Source organism: Lissotriton vulgaris, chromosome 7 (genome assembly GCF_964263255.1).
Source record: "Lissotriton vulgaris chromosome 7, aLisVul1.2, whole genome shotgun sequence".
Lineage (NCBI taxonomy): Eukaryota > Metazoa > Chordata > Amphibia > Caudata > Salamandridae > Lissotriton > Lissotriton vulgaris.
In genome coordinates, this window is record NC_141695.1 from 101562887 (window position 1) to 101582269 (window position 19383).

Genomic DNA, 19383 nt, shown 5'->3' on the forward strand with positions numbered 1-19383 from the left:
GCACAAAAAGGAGCAGACTATACAATTCTGAGCATTGAAAAACTTGAGAGATTACCATTGACAATGTTAGAAAGACCTGTCATTGAATGGATAATACACGGAATAATCACAATTCCGATAACAACTTTCCAATTTAAAAATTGCCAAGAGTACATACCAGCAGGCCAGTATGAAAGGTTGGGTAAAGGGTACATTAAGTCATCATGGAAATTACCTTACACACACACATGTTATAGTGAAAAGAACCAGAATGTATTTCTTAGTGGTAACAATTGTAAACGATCACTAAGCGGTATACTTCTGTGCCAAGGTATTAATTTGCATGGGGCCTTTGAGGGGACTTCAAATAACCTTTCATGCCACCAGCACGGCACACCTGCAACACAAATAGAGCCATTTTCTAGACAACTTTCTAACGGGAGTTACATTCTAATAACGGACCACAGCTGTTGTGGCATGGTGCCAGGGAAAGTTATCTCGTAAGCGTTAGTTCCATGGTCACTTGCTGTATGCAAGTATTGTATCCAAACAGCTCTCCAGATATGGAGGCGACGATTTGGCCTTCTTTGAATATCTCTTCTATTTGAATTGATACTTTAAGCAGAATGAAGTCTGTTCTTTTACAGACAACCGTGCATTTAACGTCATCAAAAGAAACGTATGATCTGCAAGTTGCAAGGACAACTGCAGAGATATATACCCTTTTATCAACAAATTGCCCCGTGCATTTCATAGAAATGCTAAGACAAATCCTAAATATGTCTGATACCAGTGGCATCGCACATGTATTTAAGACAATTTTTTTGGGACTGTTAACACCCTTCGAAGCAGTTCTGGGCATCTTTCCCAATTTTGTCCATTCTGTCTTTGGCGGCCTACCACTACTTTTGGGACTCGTAGCAGGAATTTTTTTTCTGATCCTTATGCTCCGATATGGCAAGCCAAGTCGCAGACAAGACTCCAGCAACGATGGAAGAAACGATCCTAGCTATACGCTATCGAGACCGCATAACTAAAGTCCTTGGATTAGCCCGGCTAAGAGATCTGAATATGACCTGGTTTCTTTCATTCAGACCAATCTGGCAAAATTGCGTCCTACCTGTGCTTCGATGTATGCTATGCAGAGAAGAATGCGTTTTGGACACCTGTCTTACACTACAATCAGCAGTACCAATAGATATCGATACTTTGCTAAGTCTTGTAACGGCTCATGCATCGTGTTGTCCCCAGGGGTTACCAATTCTGATGACGGCATTCGTTGAGACTTAACCACTACGATTAGGTGGCAGTGAAGTACGAGATGAGAGCAACATCACCCAGGTACGACCTTCTGTGAGCATTGCTGATCCTGACATCGATGATAGCAATCATTCTCACGACTGCACTGTTGCGGCATTTTCAAACTTAGTCGAACTTTCACCTGAAGCTGTGGACTGCTTTTTTGCACATCTGTCTGAAATGATGTTCTCCCCTGAACAGAAAGAATAACCTTTTAAGCAACGAGCACACAGCGTTCCTCTGAACTCTGAATTCGGCCTTCAGCTTTGATAAACAAAAGCTAATGAAAACATTTGGAACTATTTTCTCCCCTAAAAGCAAAATTATTTTTTTTCAACTTCCAAAATGTTTACCTTTTTTTTGGCACATGTACTCTGCATAAAGTAGAACTATTCTTAAAGAACAGAGCTTCTATTTTTAGCAACTCTAGAGACAATATATTACCTCAGCCTCTAGCACATTTACAGCAACTGTATTTATATGTGATGGAATGGTTTCAACCTTCTTTTCTGTATTAAGAGCCATTTCATGTGTAATTTTCGCAAATCGTTCAGCTAATATATATATGCATCCTTTTTACCTGAATGATTACACTGCTTGATAAGCGTACAGTACCAATAATCATTTTCGTGTATTTCGCATACACCATTTCGAATGCAAAAAATGTATTTTGGGGTGGGTTGGAATACACATGCACCTTTAAATGTTTACTATTGCTTCGTTTTAGTAATGATGGACATTAGATCGTGGAGTGGGTATTGTGTTTTCATCTAGGAACCTATATTGATATTTCTATTTTATGCCCTTGTACGGTTATAATCAATAATATCTCTATAATGGCATAGGAATCATATCCATATTCAGTTGTAGCCCATGCAGTCACATTAGGCAAGGCTACTTCCCCGGACTCCTAGAAAGCACAACAAGTTCTCTAAACAAACTAAACCTCCAGCAACCTGGGAAATCCCCATTTGCTTTTGTTTTGATTTCGTCCTAGAACTCCTGTGAAGCACTGTAAGAACGGCCAGTTCTTAGTGGCATCTTTATTGACGTCTTATGTCCAACCTTACATCAAACCCGGCACCTTTCAGGTATAAATATATCAACGTTGCCTTACGCAAACACACGGTGGTGGTTTTGGAGCAGAGCAGCTATCTACTTGCCCGAGAGCCCAGCTGATGCGAGAGCCCACGGACGCTGCACCTCCTCTTTGACGTGCTGAGAAAGATGCTGTCTTTTTCTCCAGCCGAGAAAATCCAGCTCCGGCGTTTCCAGCCTACCCTTGCGGGTTGCTGGAATATCGAATCCTGAGGAAAGAGATACCAGACCTCCCACATTCTATTACCAAGGTACGGAGCTGACTAAACCCTTATAGAGAATTCTTGAGTCAGATTCTTGGCAAAACCAACTTAACTTAAACTGCTACTTACTCCTTCCCACATATTAGGCTTAGGTCAGGTACACCGGGGTAGGTGTATTTAGAAGCACCAGTTGAGTACGTTAGTCAATGTATATATGTATGCATATATTTTATCCATTTTAAGTATCTTATGGCTAAGAAACCATATCAATGCTTTTACAGTATTATTTCATAATACTCCTTTTACTGTACGCACTTTACTTTACATTAAGTATTGCAATTATGGCAATTCATTTCTCTTGCATGAGAAAGAAGACTGTTCAATAAATTACACCTTTTATTGAAAACGCCTGTCTATCTTTTCTCTGCACTCTGGTGAAACTAAGTATGCATGATTGACTGAGTGAAATAGCTGTCTATTGTTTTCACACGACTCTAGAGATACACTCTTATTCTGAGGGAGCAAAGTTGTCATGTTATATGGTTGTCAGAAGCTAATCCCTTCTTGTCTATCCAGGGAGGTTAAACTCCTCCTCATTGATTCGAGAAAGTTTCTAGTGACCTCTGAGCTAGCTGGCAAACCTTTAGTCTAATATAGTCAGTAGAGACCTAGTCGACCTCAGTCCTACGTCTACACTGCTGAATATATTATTCCAATGCGCAGACCGTATTGGGAATACAAGGTCGCTACTGTTCGAACAGCCAGGTCTTGAGTTGTTTCCTGAAGGAGAGATGGTCCTGGGTCAGCCGTAGGTGAGTGGGGAGGGAGTTCCATGTCTTGGCTGCCAGGTAGGAGAAGGATCTTCCTCCGACAGTGGATTTCCGAACTTGTTGGACGGAGGCGAGGGCGAGGCTGGCGGATCTGAGCTGGTGGGCGGGTGTGCAAAATGTGAGGCGGCTATTGAGGTACTTCGGGCCCATGTCGTGGAGAGCCTTGTGTGCGTGGGTGAGGAGTCTGAACGTGATCCTCTTGTTGACGGGGAGCAAGTGAAGGTCTTTCAGGTGGGCAGGTATGTGGCTGCAGCGGGGGATGTCCAGGATGAGTCGTGCTGAGGCGTTCTGAATGCGCTGGAGTCTTTTATGGAGTTTGGCTGTAGTTCCAGCATAGAGGGTGTTCCCGTAGTCCAGACGGCTGGTGACGAGGGCCTGTGTTACCGTCTTCCTGGTTTTGGTGGGGATCCATCGGAAGATCTTTCGGAGCATGCGCAGGGTGTTGATACAGGATGATGAGACGGCGTTCACTTGCTTGGTCATCATGAGGGAGGAGTCCAGGATGAAGCCCAGGTTGTGTGCGTGGTCCGTTGGTTTGGGTGCGCTGCCCAGGGCAGGGGGCCACCACGAGTCGTCCCAGGCGGAGGGAGATGGTCCGAGGATGAGGACTTCCGTCTTGTCTGAGTTCAGTTTCAGACGGCTGATCTTCATCCATTCTGCGACATCTCTCATTCCTTCCTGGAGGTTGGATTTGGCGGTGGCGGGGTCGCTGGTGAGGGAGAGGATCAGCTGGGTGTCGTCGGCGTAGGAGATGATGCTGAGGTTGTGTTGGCGGGCGATGGCTGCGAGAGGGCTCATGTAGATGTTGAAGAGGGTGGGGCTGAGTGAGGATCCTTGTGGGACGCCGCAGATGACTTCGGTGGCCACGGATCGGAACGTGGGGAGGCGGACTCTCTGGGTTCTTCCGGCGAGGAACGAGATGATCCACTCCAGTGCCGCTCCTTGGATTCCGGTGTTGCTGAGGCGTTGTATCAGGGTGCGGTGGCATACGGTGTCAAAGGCTGCTGAGAGGTCCAGGAGTATGAGGGCAGCAGTTTCCCCGTTGTCAAGCAGGGACCTGATGTCGTCGGTGGTTGCGATGAGGGCGGTCTTAGTGCTGTGGTTTGCTCGGAAGCCGGACTGTGAGGGGTTGAGGGATCCGTTGGTCTCGAGGAAGGCGGAGAGTTGTCTGTTGACGGTCTTCTCAATGACTTTGGCTGGAAAGGGGAGGAGCGAGATGGGGCAGAAGTTCTTCAGGTCCGTGGGGTCCGCGGTGGTTTTCTTCAGGAGGGCGTTCAGCTCGGCATGTTTCCAACTTTCCGGGAAGGTGGCGGATGCGAAGGAGCTGTTGATGATGTTCCGGAGTTGAGTTGGGATGATGGAGTCGGGTTTGTTGAAGATGTGGTGTGGGCAGGGGTCGGTAGGGGAGCCGGAGTGGATGGTGTTCATCATGCAGGTGTTGTCTTCGGTGCTGACAGGGGTCCAGGTGCAGAGGGTGGTGGTGGGGGGGCGCTGGTTTGGTGGTTTGGTGCGTGGTCAGCGCGCCGAAGCTGTTGTGTATGTCGACGATCTTGCGGTGGAAGAACGAGGCGAGAGAGTCGCAGATGTCTTGCGAGGGGGGATGTCAGTGTTGCAGGCGCTGGGGTTGGAGAGCTCTTTGACGATGCTGAAAAGCTCCTTGCTGTTGTGGGTGTTGTTGTCCAGTCGTTCTTTGAATGTTGTCTTCTTGGTGGTGCGGATCAGCTGGTGGTGTTTGCGGGTGGCGTTCTTGAGGGCGGTCATGTGTTCTGCTGTTTGGTCATGGCGCCAGGCTTTCTCGAGGGTGCAGCAGGTTTTCTTGGAGTTTTTGAGGTCGTTGGTAAACCACAAGGTTTTCCTGCTGCCGGGTCTGCTGGGAGGTTTCTTTAGTGGTGCGTGTTCGTCGGCGCAGTTGGTGAGCCACTGTGTGAGGTTGTGGGCTGCTTTGTCGGGATCCGTCGTGTTGGTGGGCGGGTTCTGGCTGAGGGAGGTGGTGAGCTGGTCGGCGGTGATCTTGCTCCAGCTTCTGCGGGGGACCTGTTGCGGTTGGTGGTGGGTCGTGGTTCTCTTGAAGTTGAAGTGGACGCAGCTGTGGTCTGTCCAGTGTAGTCCGTTGGCATGGCTGAAGGAGATGTGCTTGCTGGAGGAGAAGACGGGGTCAAGCGTGTGGCCAGCGTAGTGGGTGGGGGTGTTCACCAGCTGATTGAGTCCGAGGTTGGCGAGGTTGTCCAGCAGGGCGGTGGTGTTGCAGTCCTTGTTGTTCTCCAGGTGGAAGTTGAAGTCCCCTAGGAGGATGTAGTCTGTGGAGGTGAGGGCGTGTGGGATGACGAAGTCTGCGATGGCTTCGCTGAATTGTGTGCCTGGAATCGGGGGTCTGTAGATGAGGGTGCCTCTGAGGGTGGTCTTGGGGTCTGTGTCTATCTGGAAGTGAAGGTGTTCGGCGGCGGCGAGGGTTTCGTCGGAGTTGGTCGTCATGCGGATGGTGTTTCTGTGGATGATGGCAATGCCTCCTCCGGTTTGGTTGACGCGGTCCCTCCGGGTGATCTTGTAGGCCTCCGGGATGGCTATGGTGATGTCGGGGGCTGAGGAGGTGTTCATCCAGGTTTCCGTGAGGAAGGCGACTTCTGGTGATGTTGTGTCGAGGAGGTTCCAGAGTTCCATGGCGTGCCTGTGGACTGAGCGGGTGTTGAACAGGATGCACTTGAGGTGGTTGTGGCTGGTGCTTGGCTTGGCGGGTGCGGTGCAGGTTTGGAGGCAGGAGAATTTGCAGGCTTGGCAGGTGAAGCGTCCGTGTGTGTGCCTCGGGGTGACTTGGTAGCAGGCGGTGTTTCGGCCGGTGTTGAGTGCGTGGAGGGTGACGGTGTTTTGTCAGTTCGTCGGGTGCGCTGGCTTCGTCGTGGACCAGGGGTCCTGGTGCTGGGCGCGGTCCAGGCATGGACGGGTGTAGACGGCCTTGCCTTCGGCACACAATCAGCGCACCCGCTGCGCGGGACCGCTGCGCGAATGCGCGGGCTCCATTTAAGGCAAAGTGGGAGGGAGGAGCAGCCGGGAGGCCGGAGCGGGCGGCCAATGGGGACACAGAAGAAAAAAGGGGCAGGCCGAGAGGGAGCAGCGGCGGGAAGCGGGGAGCAGAGGGGGGGTCGCACCAGGGGAACAAGCGGCAAAAATCGCTAAACCTAGTGACAAATAGAACACTACAGTGCAATACAAAACAAAGCGAAATACAAAACAAAGGCACAGAAGAGGGCAACAAAGGAAGGAAGAACGAGCAGCAGCCAGGGGGCACCGAGGTCAGGGACGGACCTGAGGTGCTGGGGCAGAGAGGCGCCTACAGCTGGTGGGCCGTGCGGCGTGGGGGTGTCCTGAGGTCAGGACACCCGCATAGATATGCCCATAGAAATAACCTTACATGTAATTTACAGACTGAAGAAAAGGATTTTATTAATATGGTAGAAGAAAGAAGACAGGATTTTCAAAGGAAAGATGCTGAACAGAGGTCAGATGTTCCACCATGGGCTTTTAGAGAGGGAAATTATAAAAAGGGTGAGACTTAGGCTGCAATGTCGCTGGATTGATATCATAAAGGGAAACCTTGCTTGCTTAGACTAGAAACTGACTTCAACAATTATTTCATTGGTACTAGTGAATGTGAACATACTTTCTTAATAACTGGCGGATGGGGATTGAAAGGAGGGACTGATCCTGTTTTCCCAGGAGTGTATTATGTGTGTGGTCAAAGTGTCTACTGTAGGTTGCCTGCACATTGGTGTAGTATTTGTTATTTTGAGATTGTATTTCCAAGGTTTGCCATGTAGATAAAAATAATAAGATTAATTTAATAAAGCATCGACTAATACGCAAAAAGAGAGCACATTTTTCAGAGATAGTAGGAAATGTACAAACTTCTTCCATCAGAAGCGGCAGTGTTAAATAATGAAAATGTAGAAAATTAATACATGTTGCTGTCTAGCGGAAATGTGTGGATAGTGTAATGTGAAAGAAATACAAGACAAAGAATGTTAGAAAATATGATCGTGACTATGGTGGTGTAATAGATCACCCCCCGAATCAACCAATGAGAGACTGAGTTTCTGTAAATGTTTCAACTACTGTGGGTTGGACATGTAGGTTTTAGGGTATAACTGGGGTGCCCTTAGGGGTGTGGTTAGGTCAGCGCTGGGAGTAGGTTAGAGGTTGATGGTCGCTGTCCGGTTTGCTGAGGCCTACCTGTTTCATGTTCCTGTCCTGTTGCCAAGTATCTTGATACTCTTTGTTCCCTGAAATCTATCTCCGGGGTCTCCCTACTATCCCTGTTGCCAAGGGGTGGTATTTCCTTATTTTCCTTAGGTTAGTATTAGCTAGAGGATTCGTACTTTGCATAAGCAATTGAAAATGTATTTTGTCTCTGGAACCTTTGTCCCTTCACCTATTCACTCCTTCATATGCATTTATTCATTTTTATATGAGTTTGATACTGTTTGTATTGATATGTTCTCTCTCTCTCCCTGATTAATACAATGTTTGCCTTGTGATTTCTGTGCATGTATGAGCTCTTAATCTTACATTATTTGGTGATAAACAAAATTTACTTTACACCAAGTTTGTGGTTATTTAGATAATGATAGATAGATAGATAGATAGATAGATAGATAGATAGATAGATAGATAGATAGATAGATAGATAGATAGAGCGTCAGCGTCATTCAGCAAATCATATTTGTGGGTTGAGTTTGTGTTATGGGCCTGTTGAATGAATTGTGCTATTATTGATTATCGATCCCTGATTGGCGCTGGATCAACCCCTTCTGGAGGAACCTGTCTAAACCCTTAATGACTAAACTGTCTTGTCCCTCATATGACACTTTTGGGCATGAACTATGCAGTATTCCATATCATAACAAGAAGCTACACTAGAGATCAATGAAGAAGACAAATCCAAGATCTAAATACACAATCTGATAATACTATATTTCTCATAACAAGCTACCTCCCCTTTTGCTGCCCTGCTCTCATTTCCACAAAAAATTATTAATAATCAGGGACTGACATGGTGTTAGAGAGTACTGGGTTTCCTGGAAGTAAAATGAAAGCCAGTCCATCCTAAATGTATCCTTACCCTCATCGCCTCTCTTTGTACCTCTCAGGAGGAGTTTCTTTATGTCTTGCATGCACTGGACTGGCTGAGACATTTAGTAAGCCGCTTTTGGAAGTGCTTCCAAAGCGGTGACCGGCTTACCCTCATGCGCACAAGCACGTGCGCCACGTGCACAGCACTTTTTTTCGTCGCGTGCGCGGGTGCGCACAACTCCCGTTTTTCTTTTTTAATTATTTCATTTTGTGGACCGGCCGTGCAGTCAATGCTTGTTTCTTTAGGGGTTATGATTTGACCCCATTCTTGTCATGGCTATGCTGCATGATCTTTCAGGTATATCAGGCATAACATGAAATGGAGATAAATGTTTTCTACTTCTCTAGCAGTTGATAAAAGATGCATCCTGGGAATATGTAAATTGTCTGCGGTTATCACTGACTGGCTAGAGGAACTCATGTGCTGGTGGTGCTTGAAAGACATTTATTTATCAGAAATAGAAACATTCACTTATAAGATTACACACACACACGCACACACAAAAACAAACACGCGGGCCACACACACACACACACACACACACACTCTCTCTCTCATACTAAAAGCTGTGGAACATAGTATGGGACGTCTATAGTAGTTTCTAATCTGCTACTTTATTATAATTATATTTTGCATGCCTATCACACCTCCTCCTCTATCCCAGGGCTAGACTGAGCGGCACAATTAAGATAAGAGTACCTCTTTGGCCACTCCGGTATGACACCAATTGCTTCCCACATGGGTTCGTATCGAGTTTACCACTCTCAGTGGCATACTTCCCACTGTGTAGCATGCTACCCATGCTTCAGCACCCCACAGCAGTGTATGAAGAGATCTTCTAAATCACAAGCAAGACAAAGCAGAGCAATAGAATATAATACAATGCACCCCTTCAGTTAAGCACATCGAGGAAAATACTCATTGACTATTAAGACTTCAGATTCACTTATCAATATATATAGTGTATTTAATATTGTGAAGTTGCTATAGACGCAGGTCGACATTAAAAACTAGGGGCCAGATGTAGGAGAGTAAATACCGGTCGGTAACGGCCGATTTCGGCCGTTACCGACCGGTATTTATGATTTGGCATGTAGGGGCCATCATTTTACAGAATCAGTAAATTTACCGATTCGGTAAATTTACAGATTCTGTAAAATACTGAATCGGTAATTTTACCGATTCGGTAAATCCACATGTAGGTGACACTCCTAAGAGTGTCACAGGCCCTTAAGAATTGGTATTTTACCACCCAATCCAATTGGGTGGTAAAATACCGAATTCAGGTGTGCATGCACATCTGTGCATGCACACCTGTGCAATGTGACACACAGACATGCCCTTAGGGCATGTCTGTGTGCCACATGGCACACAAGTCCGGAATTGGGGTGCTGGAGGGTGTCAAAGTGACACCCCCTGCACCCTTGCAGGATTCGGTATTTATCGGTATTGCCCATTGATTCCCATGGGCTTCATGGCCCATAGGAATCAATGGGCAATACCGATTCGGTATTTACCGAATTGGTAAATACCGAATCCTACCGATTCAGTAATTCTCAATTTGGAATTACCTACATCTCCCCCCTTCATATTTACCGACTCTTAAATACCGAATCGGTAAAATTCGGTATTTAAGAGTCGGTAAATATGAATTATCTACATCTGGCCCCGAGTCTGCATTTCAGTTTCAAATCTTTATTCAGTTGCCTCATTAAAATCAAGGTGCAGGCGCATTCAAATAAGGCCAGGGTATCCCAAGTTATCCGTTTCTTTCATTGTGACTGGAAAATCGCCCTGCTTTTGATGATGGATGTCCACATTACTCTACAGATGACTAGCCTGTAACTTTGCAGTGTCTGTAAGCAAGGAGAGAACAAGCACAGACAAAGCCCTTAGGTCTCGGCAAAGAGAGAGCTTTTGGCTTTGTCATTATTAATGTATTTTAGACCTGTAGCCCAAGAGCACACCGTTTAAGCTGTGAAGCCAGGATTTAACCTCGTTTTCTGGGACTGCCCCTTCATTTTTGTATATTTTCTGTTTAGTACAAAGCGCCTTAAGGCAGCTGTAAATGCACTTTAACATATTTCATGTGAAAACGATTCTTTGTAAGGGAGTTGAGGGAGCTCTATATGCATAAAACCAGCTGGGGAACACACTGGCTGTCTCACTGATATTTATATTGCAGGTTTGGCAATGAAAAAGGTATCCACCTATTTTTGTTTAAGATAGGTGAAAAAGGATCCATCGTTCTCATAGAAAATATTTGAATACCTGTATTTTGATTCACAGGAATGTCAGACTTGTTTTAACTTGTGCCTGTAATGGTAATGTTCGCTTTTGACTTCTTTCCATGGTAAGACATTATTAGTGTCAAAACCTTTGTACATCATCTTATTATCATAACATAACTTGTTTGGGCAATACGGGTACAGCAAAGCCTGTGCCAAGGGAGAAGGGTGCTGCTGAAATACTTATATTTAAAGACATCAGGAGCCTGAGGACGGGGCAACTGAAAACGCTAGCAATCGTGTGGAGTGCTCGAACATTTAAAAAAACAAGCATTTGCATAGCCAAGAGGTCTTTCCTTTGGGACCTTATAAGTGTTTAGCCATGCAACACTTGATGTTGTTGCACCAAGGATATTGTGCTGGATAACTAAATGCGTATAAGCTCCCAAAGGCGAGACCTATTGGCTATGCCAATGCTTGTTTTATCAAGCGTCATTTGATCCACTTTGAGGGATGAGTCTTCAGTGCAGCCAAAGTGGTATTATGGGAAGTGTTCTGTAAGTACACTGCCCTGCAGAGTGCTGCACATGCACTTATCTATACTACTATTATAAAGCGAGAACTGTGAACCTTTGAGGCGGGTAAACTCCAGAAGTACACCACCAATCACAACACCCAATACAGCGTTGGAAAGGGGAGGTCCAGGAGATGGACATAGGCTATAAAACACCACACCATATACATTAGGGGGGGAAAGAACGTTAGGGAAAAAGTAGTCTTTTGGGGCATGGGCATATGCATACAGTGATATGAACGCGGCTTGCGAGCGGGACAATGGCGTGTGCGTGTGGCGTTAGGTAAACGCGGCGTTTGGCGTCATGGGCGTCGGTATACAACGGGGCCAGGAGCACGAAACCGACATCCGACGGAGGCGTGTGGCCGATGGCGTCAGGGCGTAGAGGCTACATGGGACCTGCCCAGAGGTAAGAGCGGACAGGACCGCCTGGAGGAGCGGACCCGACACCCTATGGAGGCGTGTGGCCAATGGCGAGAGCTAACTCACACAGCCTGTCGGCCCCGCGCAGCACATTGAGGAGCGGACGCAGTAGCATTGGAGGGAAGTTACAGCTATCAGTCACGGAGTCATATGTTTGCAAATACATGGCGGGCGGGGGGGAGCCGGACCCTAACACTTGTGGGGTGGCATGTGGCCGATGGTGTCAGGGCGTAGAGGCTACATGGGACCTGCCCAAGTTACAGCTATCAGTCACGGGCGGACGCAGTAGCAATGGAGGAAAGTTACAGCTATCAGTCAGGGATTGATATGTTTGCAAATACATATCGGGGGGTGCCGGACCCGAACACTTGTGCAAAACACATTACTTCGGCCGCAACTGCTTTTGACAAGTGCTGGTACACAGGGAATATTATTGTTTAAAAAAAGGGTATAATAATAACAAACATTTAGTAGCGGACACGAGCGCAGGGAGGAGCGTCAACATCCACATGCCCAGGGGTGCAAAAATGCTGCTGGAGTGCCCGTGTCCGGGGTGCGCGATGCTGGTGAGTACCTTTCACCTCGCAAAGCCTTCCCGGACAACGTCGGGACGGGCTGCTAGTAGTCTGATATTGTGCCTAGGAATGTGTATTTCTCTAGTAACCTGGGGAAGTGCTGCGACTGGCTGTGCCTGGCCTCACTGAAACTATTCAAATGGAGATGGGCAAACCGTGACACGTCTCTGGGGTACCATCTGCATGAGTGTTTGAGTTTACAGCACAAACTAGCACAAGCCCTAGATGCCTGCTAAAACAATCAAACTCCTTAACATCAACAGTTATCCTTTACTACTATGGCGACAGCCCACGTTTGATTCCAATGAGATTTTCAGAAACTTCTTTCTAAAAGTGAGCTTTGATAGAGAGTACACAGGCATAGAATTGACACCATAGCTTTGCCATTGGTAGTGGCCGACAGCTGCTTAGACGAAAAGGTATTCTAAGAGTGAAAGTGATGGTATGCCCCCCCACCCCCGAACATCTATCATCACCACTCCTTGAGGGGTATTTGTCTTTCTGATTGGGCAATGTTCTGAGTTCTGCTATGGGACAGTGATACCCACAGTTAATTTGTGCACCACCTGAGGAAATATAAATTTTATGGTCAAGAAATGTTCCCTAACGTGTACCCCACCGTCTCCATGTACGAGTTTAAAGTGCATGTAACTTCCCTCCTGTGCCAGCTATGAAGACGCAAATACATTTGCGTCCAACGTTAACATGTCCTCTTTCAGACCCACCCTGAATGGGTCGGATATTCCGTTCCTAAATATGCCTTGCCACCGTCTTTGTATGGTGCATTTTCACGTATTCCTGGCTCTGTGCGAGCTAGGCCCTGTTTTCTGTCATCAAGCCTCTTTTCAAAAGCATCTCTGCCTCCTGAAACTGCAAGGTGGGATGCCCCCACCCGTGAACTCTGTCCTACTCCCTGCGAGGCGAGCGGAGCCTGGCTCGGCCTGCCTGCCTGCCAAAGACAGTATTTTACCTTCATGTTATCAGTATAGCCAAGTTCAGCTTCCCGAAAACACATTCCAGTCCAGCAGAATAGATAAACAAATCCCCGGCTGCAGAGCAAAGGGCCCGGCCTCTCTGTCTCCATGCAAGTAATTCATAGCTCCCGTCACCATGGTAGGCCCATGACCCCCTCGCTCTACACACAGACACGTAGGCACATACGCACGCATTCATAGTCAGTATAGGATAGCCTCTGCCCAAGAGACCTTTCCTTCTAGATAATATGGTTCCCAAACATCAGATATCAGATATGATATAGGAACGAGTTGATCTGACATGCCAGACTTCTGTCTCTTTCCTCTAGTGTAAATGTCAAGTCCCCTGCACCCTCCAGCTTTACGTCAGTCACACGTCATGCAGCTGCGCGCGCATCCAGACTTCGGATTTCTGCTGACATTGCAAGATTCTGCTATGTACCCACCCACTTGTGACACTTTCATATGACGTCTTCTAGCACACACCTCTGTACACGCCCTAGTTCACGCCTTCTGATTACGTATTGTTAACACGTGTGTGTTCTTATCTTGTTTCTCTCAGCTGTTACGCCTTCTGCATTGATTTTCATTATGTGCATTAAGTATAAAAGTTGTGTATTGTCAATAAAGTATGCTCTATCCCTTCCTGAACCCCAGTGGTGTCAGGAATCCGATATCCGGTTCTAGAACCATTCCTTTTGAAGGAATAAAACCCCTAAGAACTCTAACACCACGGACTCTGCGTCTTTCTTTCCGATTGAGTTATTTTATTTTAAGTACTTACCTGCATAGAAATTAGGACGGTAATTAAATATTTACCACACACCCCAAGAATTATCATAGTTAATTATACTGAGTGGGAGACAGCCCTGCCATACTCGTGTACTTTGGGACAGCTCAACACATGGGGGAGCCCACTTCTGCCCCATCATGCTAAAAGCTGATATAGGATGTATATGATACAAATAAAACTAAAATATAGATTGAATTATACACACCTAATTATAAACTATAAATATATTTTAAGCCACTGTGGTGACACGACACAAATATATGTTTCCTTGAATCTCAATCGGTTTGGGTTGGTGTCCTTGAGCCAAAGCTCTTCCAAAGAATTTAGTATGTTATATGTGTATGTGTCAGTAAACCTGTGAATAATTGTGGGCCATTTATGTGAAAATTAGCAGTGTTGTTTTAGGGGCTCAGATCTGATTGCACATTAAAAAAACACCTGCGGAGCAGTGGAAATTTTAAAGGCAGATGGCTCAGTTTCTGCATGTGGCACTTTGTTTTGCAATTGTATTGTAATCTTATAATAGATATGCAATAGGAATACAGTTATATATGAGGTTAAATATTCCTAGATGGACATACGTTAGCAATGAGTCATATGATGTAGAGATGCACGAGGCAGGAGTCCATGGACCTTCATACGGTCAAAAAGGTGCCATGGTTTGTACTTTTAATGTAGAGTTGGGTGGATCTTAAGTCAATATATGACTGAGAGAGAACTCTCGGGCCTGCCATGGTGGCCAGGACCTTTTAAACTTCTATATTTTTAAACCCCATTGCTTCTTGACACAGTCGTTGCCTTGGGGTTAAGCAGGTGCCATTTTACGTTTCTGGATCCAGCTCCACTGTCAATAAGGCACCTCCTGAGTCATTGGGACAGGCAGCGAGGAAGGGGCAGAGAGGAACTTATCTGTGTGACAAACGTAATCTTTTATGTTTAACCGCTGTCACTATACTTTATGTCACTCTCTCATTCCACAACTGAAGTGGATGGAGAAGGGGAGCCTGGAAAGCTGAAGGTAGTAATAGGTAAAAGTGCAAGACGCAGCAGAGGCACAAGTCCTTGTATAAAAAGGTACTTATTGCAGCGTGCATGAATGCTGGGGTCTATTGTTGCTTGTGGGTATTCTGCACACTGTCAAAACATTTACCACACTGAAATGCATTGCTTGCACAGTAGTAAAAATTTGACTTTTGAAGTAATGTAAAAAATACATGTGAAAAACGTACACAGTTTCATTCAGAGAAGATCCATTGACCCAGGTCCAACGTCCTCCTGCAGGTGTGTTGAAAAGTCCAACCCATGCCTGGTTTCTTAATTTGGATGTAAGATAATCCTGCATAAAGCAAACACAAAAATAAGTTAGGTAGAATCCCTACATTCACCTTTCCCTCTGCATGGACATAGATATAGCAAGGAAACAGAAATGATGGAAATTAGTGAATACATTTGATATGTAATTAGATGCTTTTAACCAGAGATGTTATGGTGGATTACTCCTAGCTCCAATTGCATCCTTCTTAGGTTGTTGTGGTATAAGAGAGGCAACAAATATCTCTTTCTCCAAAACAGGAAATTAAAGAATGCCATGTATGCTGGAAGAACTTGTACTAACTTCTGGACTTTCCTTTCACACATCATTGTACCAACCAAGCACAAAAAACGACAACTCTGAAAGGACAAGGCTTGGAGCAACAAAAGGGCGATCGTACTCCGGTTCCCTTCATCATCCACTCCCATCTATAGCCATTGAGACAGCCCGTCTCTTACCAGAACTGCCTCTAGTTGCCCCCAAGACTTATCCACCATGGGGTCTGGGCGTGGAGGAGAAGTGCAGTTGTCCTGTTTGCCTGCTGATCCCGAGAGGTCTGCAGCTCCCCAAACATGGCGGCCTGTATCGACTAGAAGATGCCTCACCGCTGGACCATGGAAGGAGTCGTAGGTGTAGCTCCTGTGGTCCAATCGGGCCGAAGCTGACCCGGCAGTGATCCAGACTGCTGCCTTCCCTGATGGGCTGCTTCCTGCCCAACTGCACACTCCCACAACCTAAGCAAGGTCCTGACTGCGCCATGGTTGTGGCCTTGCAGCCTGCCTGGCCTTTTGTGGGGCTGTGCGGTCCTGGTCTGGACTGACCGTAGAGGGAACTGCGTGAAGAGCCCCAATGGCCAAATCGGACTGGTGCAGCCCTGGAAGTGCCCCCGACACTACAGACCGCCAGAGATCACTCCCTGACTGCCTATACCCTCCCTTGTCCTGACCGGGGGCCCGACGGTGCTGTGGTCACGGATTGTGATCCACCCAGCATCTTGGGGTGTTTGGAGGTCCTGCTCCGGGGGGCTGTCGGGCTCCTCTTGGGCCCCCGAGCCCAGATACAGGTGCCCTGCCCACACCAAAGACCTGCTGCCCGGTCTCACATCCCAGGAGCGGGGATCTCCTTGGGACTTCTATGTGGCATCCTGGAAGGGCCCCGGCGACATCTATAGGCCCTGATCGGGCCCTCTGCTCCTGTGGGGGTAAAAGTGCATGCCAGCTCGAGGACCTGCGCCTGCTGTCTGGAAGGATGCACAGGCTACATGATTCCTGCTGCCCAGGGGAACTCTGGCTGGCTCTCATGCATAACGCAGGGGCCCGACTCTCTGATAAACGCAACCTCCCCCTGCTCCAGGAAAGCTTGGGCACTGGCCTCACTGCTACATTAGCACCAAAGGACACATCATTGCAGAGGCACATAGATACAGCTCTTGATCCACTCCAATGGTCCGTAGCCCCCTACATCCCGATACAGACAAGGTGGGAACAGCTCACTTGGTGGCTCAGGGACCCTGAGACTGGCCGATCTGCCCCACAGGCTCCAACATTGTGTAAACTGGTGGGTTTCCTGCTGCAACTGTCCCCCCAAGACAGTGGTGACCTGGGGAACTCTCCTTTACACCAAATTGCTGCTATACGGCATCTCATCCCTTGGTCAGTCAGCTTTGGCCTGGTGGCCGCGGCCCGGCCTTCTCCCCTCTTCTGATCTTGCCTTGTCCTGGTGGAGCCCTGAACTATTCTATTACACCACCCCCTGCAGCATTTGCTGGCCCCCTAGTTCATTGACTGGGCTCATTCCTTTTGGCCAAGAGGGACTCTGCTCTCCAAAGATTGGCTCCTCATGCTGCAATGGAGTTGAGGCAAGTGGGCCGAGTCTTCAAGGATGGGGTGCTGTGCTGCAAAGCCGCCCCAGCAACATGGGCAAAGACAAAATTACCAGACTGGCGACCTCCAAGACTCGAATGGACCAGTACACCTCTGGAGTCAGGGCCGGTCACACTATGGGCACCGGTGCGGAAAACATACTTGCATCAGACGGAGACCTCGCCATGATCATTCAAGCCATTAAGTCCTCCCGGGCCACTGTGGAAGCCAAGATCGGAGAGGTGCGAGTGGGCGTTGCCTTGCTTAGTCAAGATCTCTGAAATGCTATGGCCAGTATCACTGAGTGAGAAACCTGCCTATCCACAGTGGGGGAAGAAGCCACTACACCAAAATCCCAAGTGTTCAGTCTTCTTACATACACGACCGAGCTACACCACCATGCCGAAGTTGCAGAGAACCACTCCCAGTGAAATAATGTGTGCATGATTGGCATTCCGGAGGGCAGTGAATGACCACACATCACCCAATACCTTGAAACTTGGATGAAATCCTGGAAGCCTCCAGACCAACTGCCATCCTGGGTCACAACAGAGAGGGCTCACAGGGCACTGATTCCCAAACCACCCCACATCCATCACCCAAACAAATGATTGTTTAGATCCTTAACTTCAGGGATAGATATGCAATTCTTCGAGAGGCCTGTTCATGCCCAGAACTCCAGTGCGGAGACGCCAAGGGTCTCCTCTTTTCTGATTACACTCAGGAAGTTCATCAGAAATGCAGTTCGTACCTGAAGGTCAAACAGAAACCGAGGGCGCTTGTCCTCCAATACCGACTCCGATTTCCTGCCAGCCTCTGAGTAATTGATGCCAACAAATCCTACTTTTTTGACACCCTAGAGTCTGCTGGCTGTGGCTCACAGAAGAACGCCTGCCTTGTGAGCATGCTGGCACCTCCACTGTGGGGGAACAGACATACTGAGCCATATGGGACAGTGACATTGCCCAATTGCAGCAATATTGTCAGTCTCCGTCCCAAGCGCATTATCTCTGGACCTCCGAAGCAGCAACTGGATCAGGAGGACCACCTGAACATAGCGTCTATGCTTCATACCAAACATCATGCAGAAACTGACCACTCTCAGAGTCCCGCCCTGTGACTCCTGAACTATTAACTGTTTTTGCGAACCACGGTATCCATACTTGAAACCCGATCCTTTTGTACCAATGGCCATCAATTAGGGGTAAGCTAGGGGTCCACCACTCAATGACCATTTTCCAAATTATTTTCTACAGCAGTTTTCTTTTTCAGGGTGACAAATGCTTCAGGAGTGGAAGTATGGGGTAGAGGGGTATTGAAGGGTAGGGATGTTAATTTTGTTGGACGTTCTGATTTGTTTTTACATTTGTTTGTTTTTACTTGCACTCAGACACACATCTACAATATCATGCACTATAGGTGCACACTTTGGCCTACTGGTACAATGGGGAGAATTACTCTCCCACGTCACGATCACATAGAACTCTTTTACCCTTGGTGTGGCATCCCTAAGAGTTCTGCCCTGGAATGTTACTGGTCTTTTGGACCGCGTGAAACGCGCCGCAGTCCTCAGTGTCACACACCTCCAAGAGTTCTTAATGCTCAAAGAGGCCCACCAGATAGGTATATATCAACCTAAGAGTAGCAAGGGGTCAAAAAAACCTAGTGTGTGTATGCCTGGTCCTTTGATAATGGGTGTTGTAATCAAATCAACTAGCAAAATCTGTCAAAGGGTCTCTCCAAATGCTCAATGAGATCCCATCAGACTGCCACCCTGTACCGCCCTACATCATTTGGGAACCTTCAAAGTGCACCTGGGAAATCGAGTACCCAGTGCAAGATTTGGCCAGACTCAACCAAATCCCTCACATCAATCCCAAACAGTATGTGATGTAACCAATAGTAGGTATCAGGAGGTAGTTGAAAAGCAGTGCTCAATAACGTAAACCAAAAAATGTGTAAGGTATAGTGGCTAAAATTGAGTAAGAGGAGGAAAATATGTTTAATGGATACCTCCCTTTCCTCAATATTAAAAACAGTGCAAATGGTAGTTTCAGCAAATAACTACACAGATGTAAAAAATGGTCGACATGTTTCTGCAGACTTTC

At 47.1% G+C, this 19383-nt stretch overlaps 1 protein-coding gene across 1 annotated transcript in view; it reads right to left on the bottom strand.

Moving 5' to 3' along the window:
• The window catches only part of LOC147700910 (killer cell lectin-like receptor subfamily B member 1B allele A), a 439368-nt gene that overhangs the window by 46771 nt on the left and 373214 nt on the right, over positions 1 to 19383 (bottom strand). The window contains exon 5 of the mRNA XM_086928539.1: positions 15331 to 15437. Coding sequence (XP_086784665.1) covers positions 15331 to 15437 — 107 coding nt within the window. The remainder of the gene's footprint in view (positions 1 to 15330; positions 15438 to 19383) is intronic.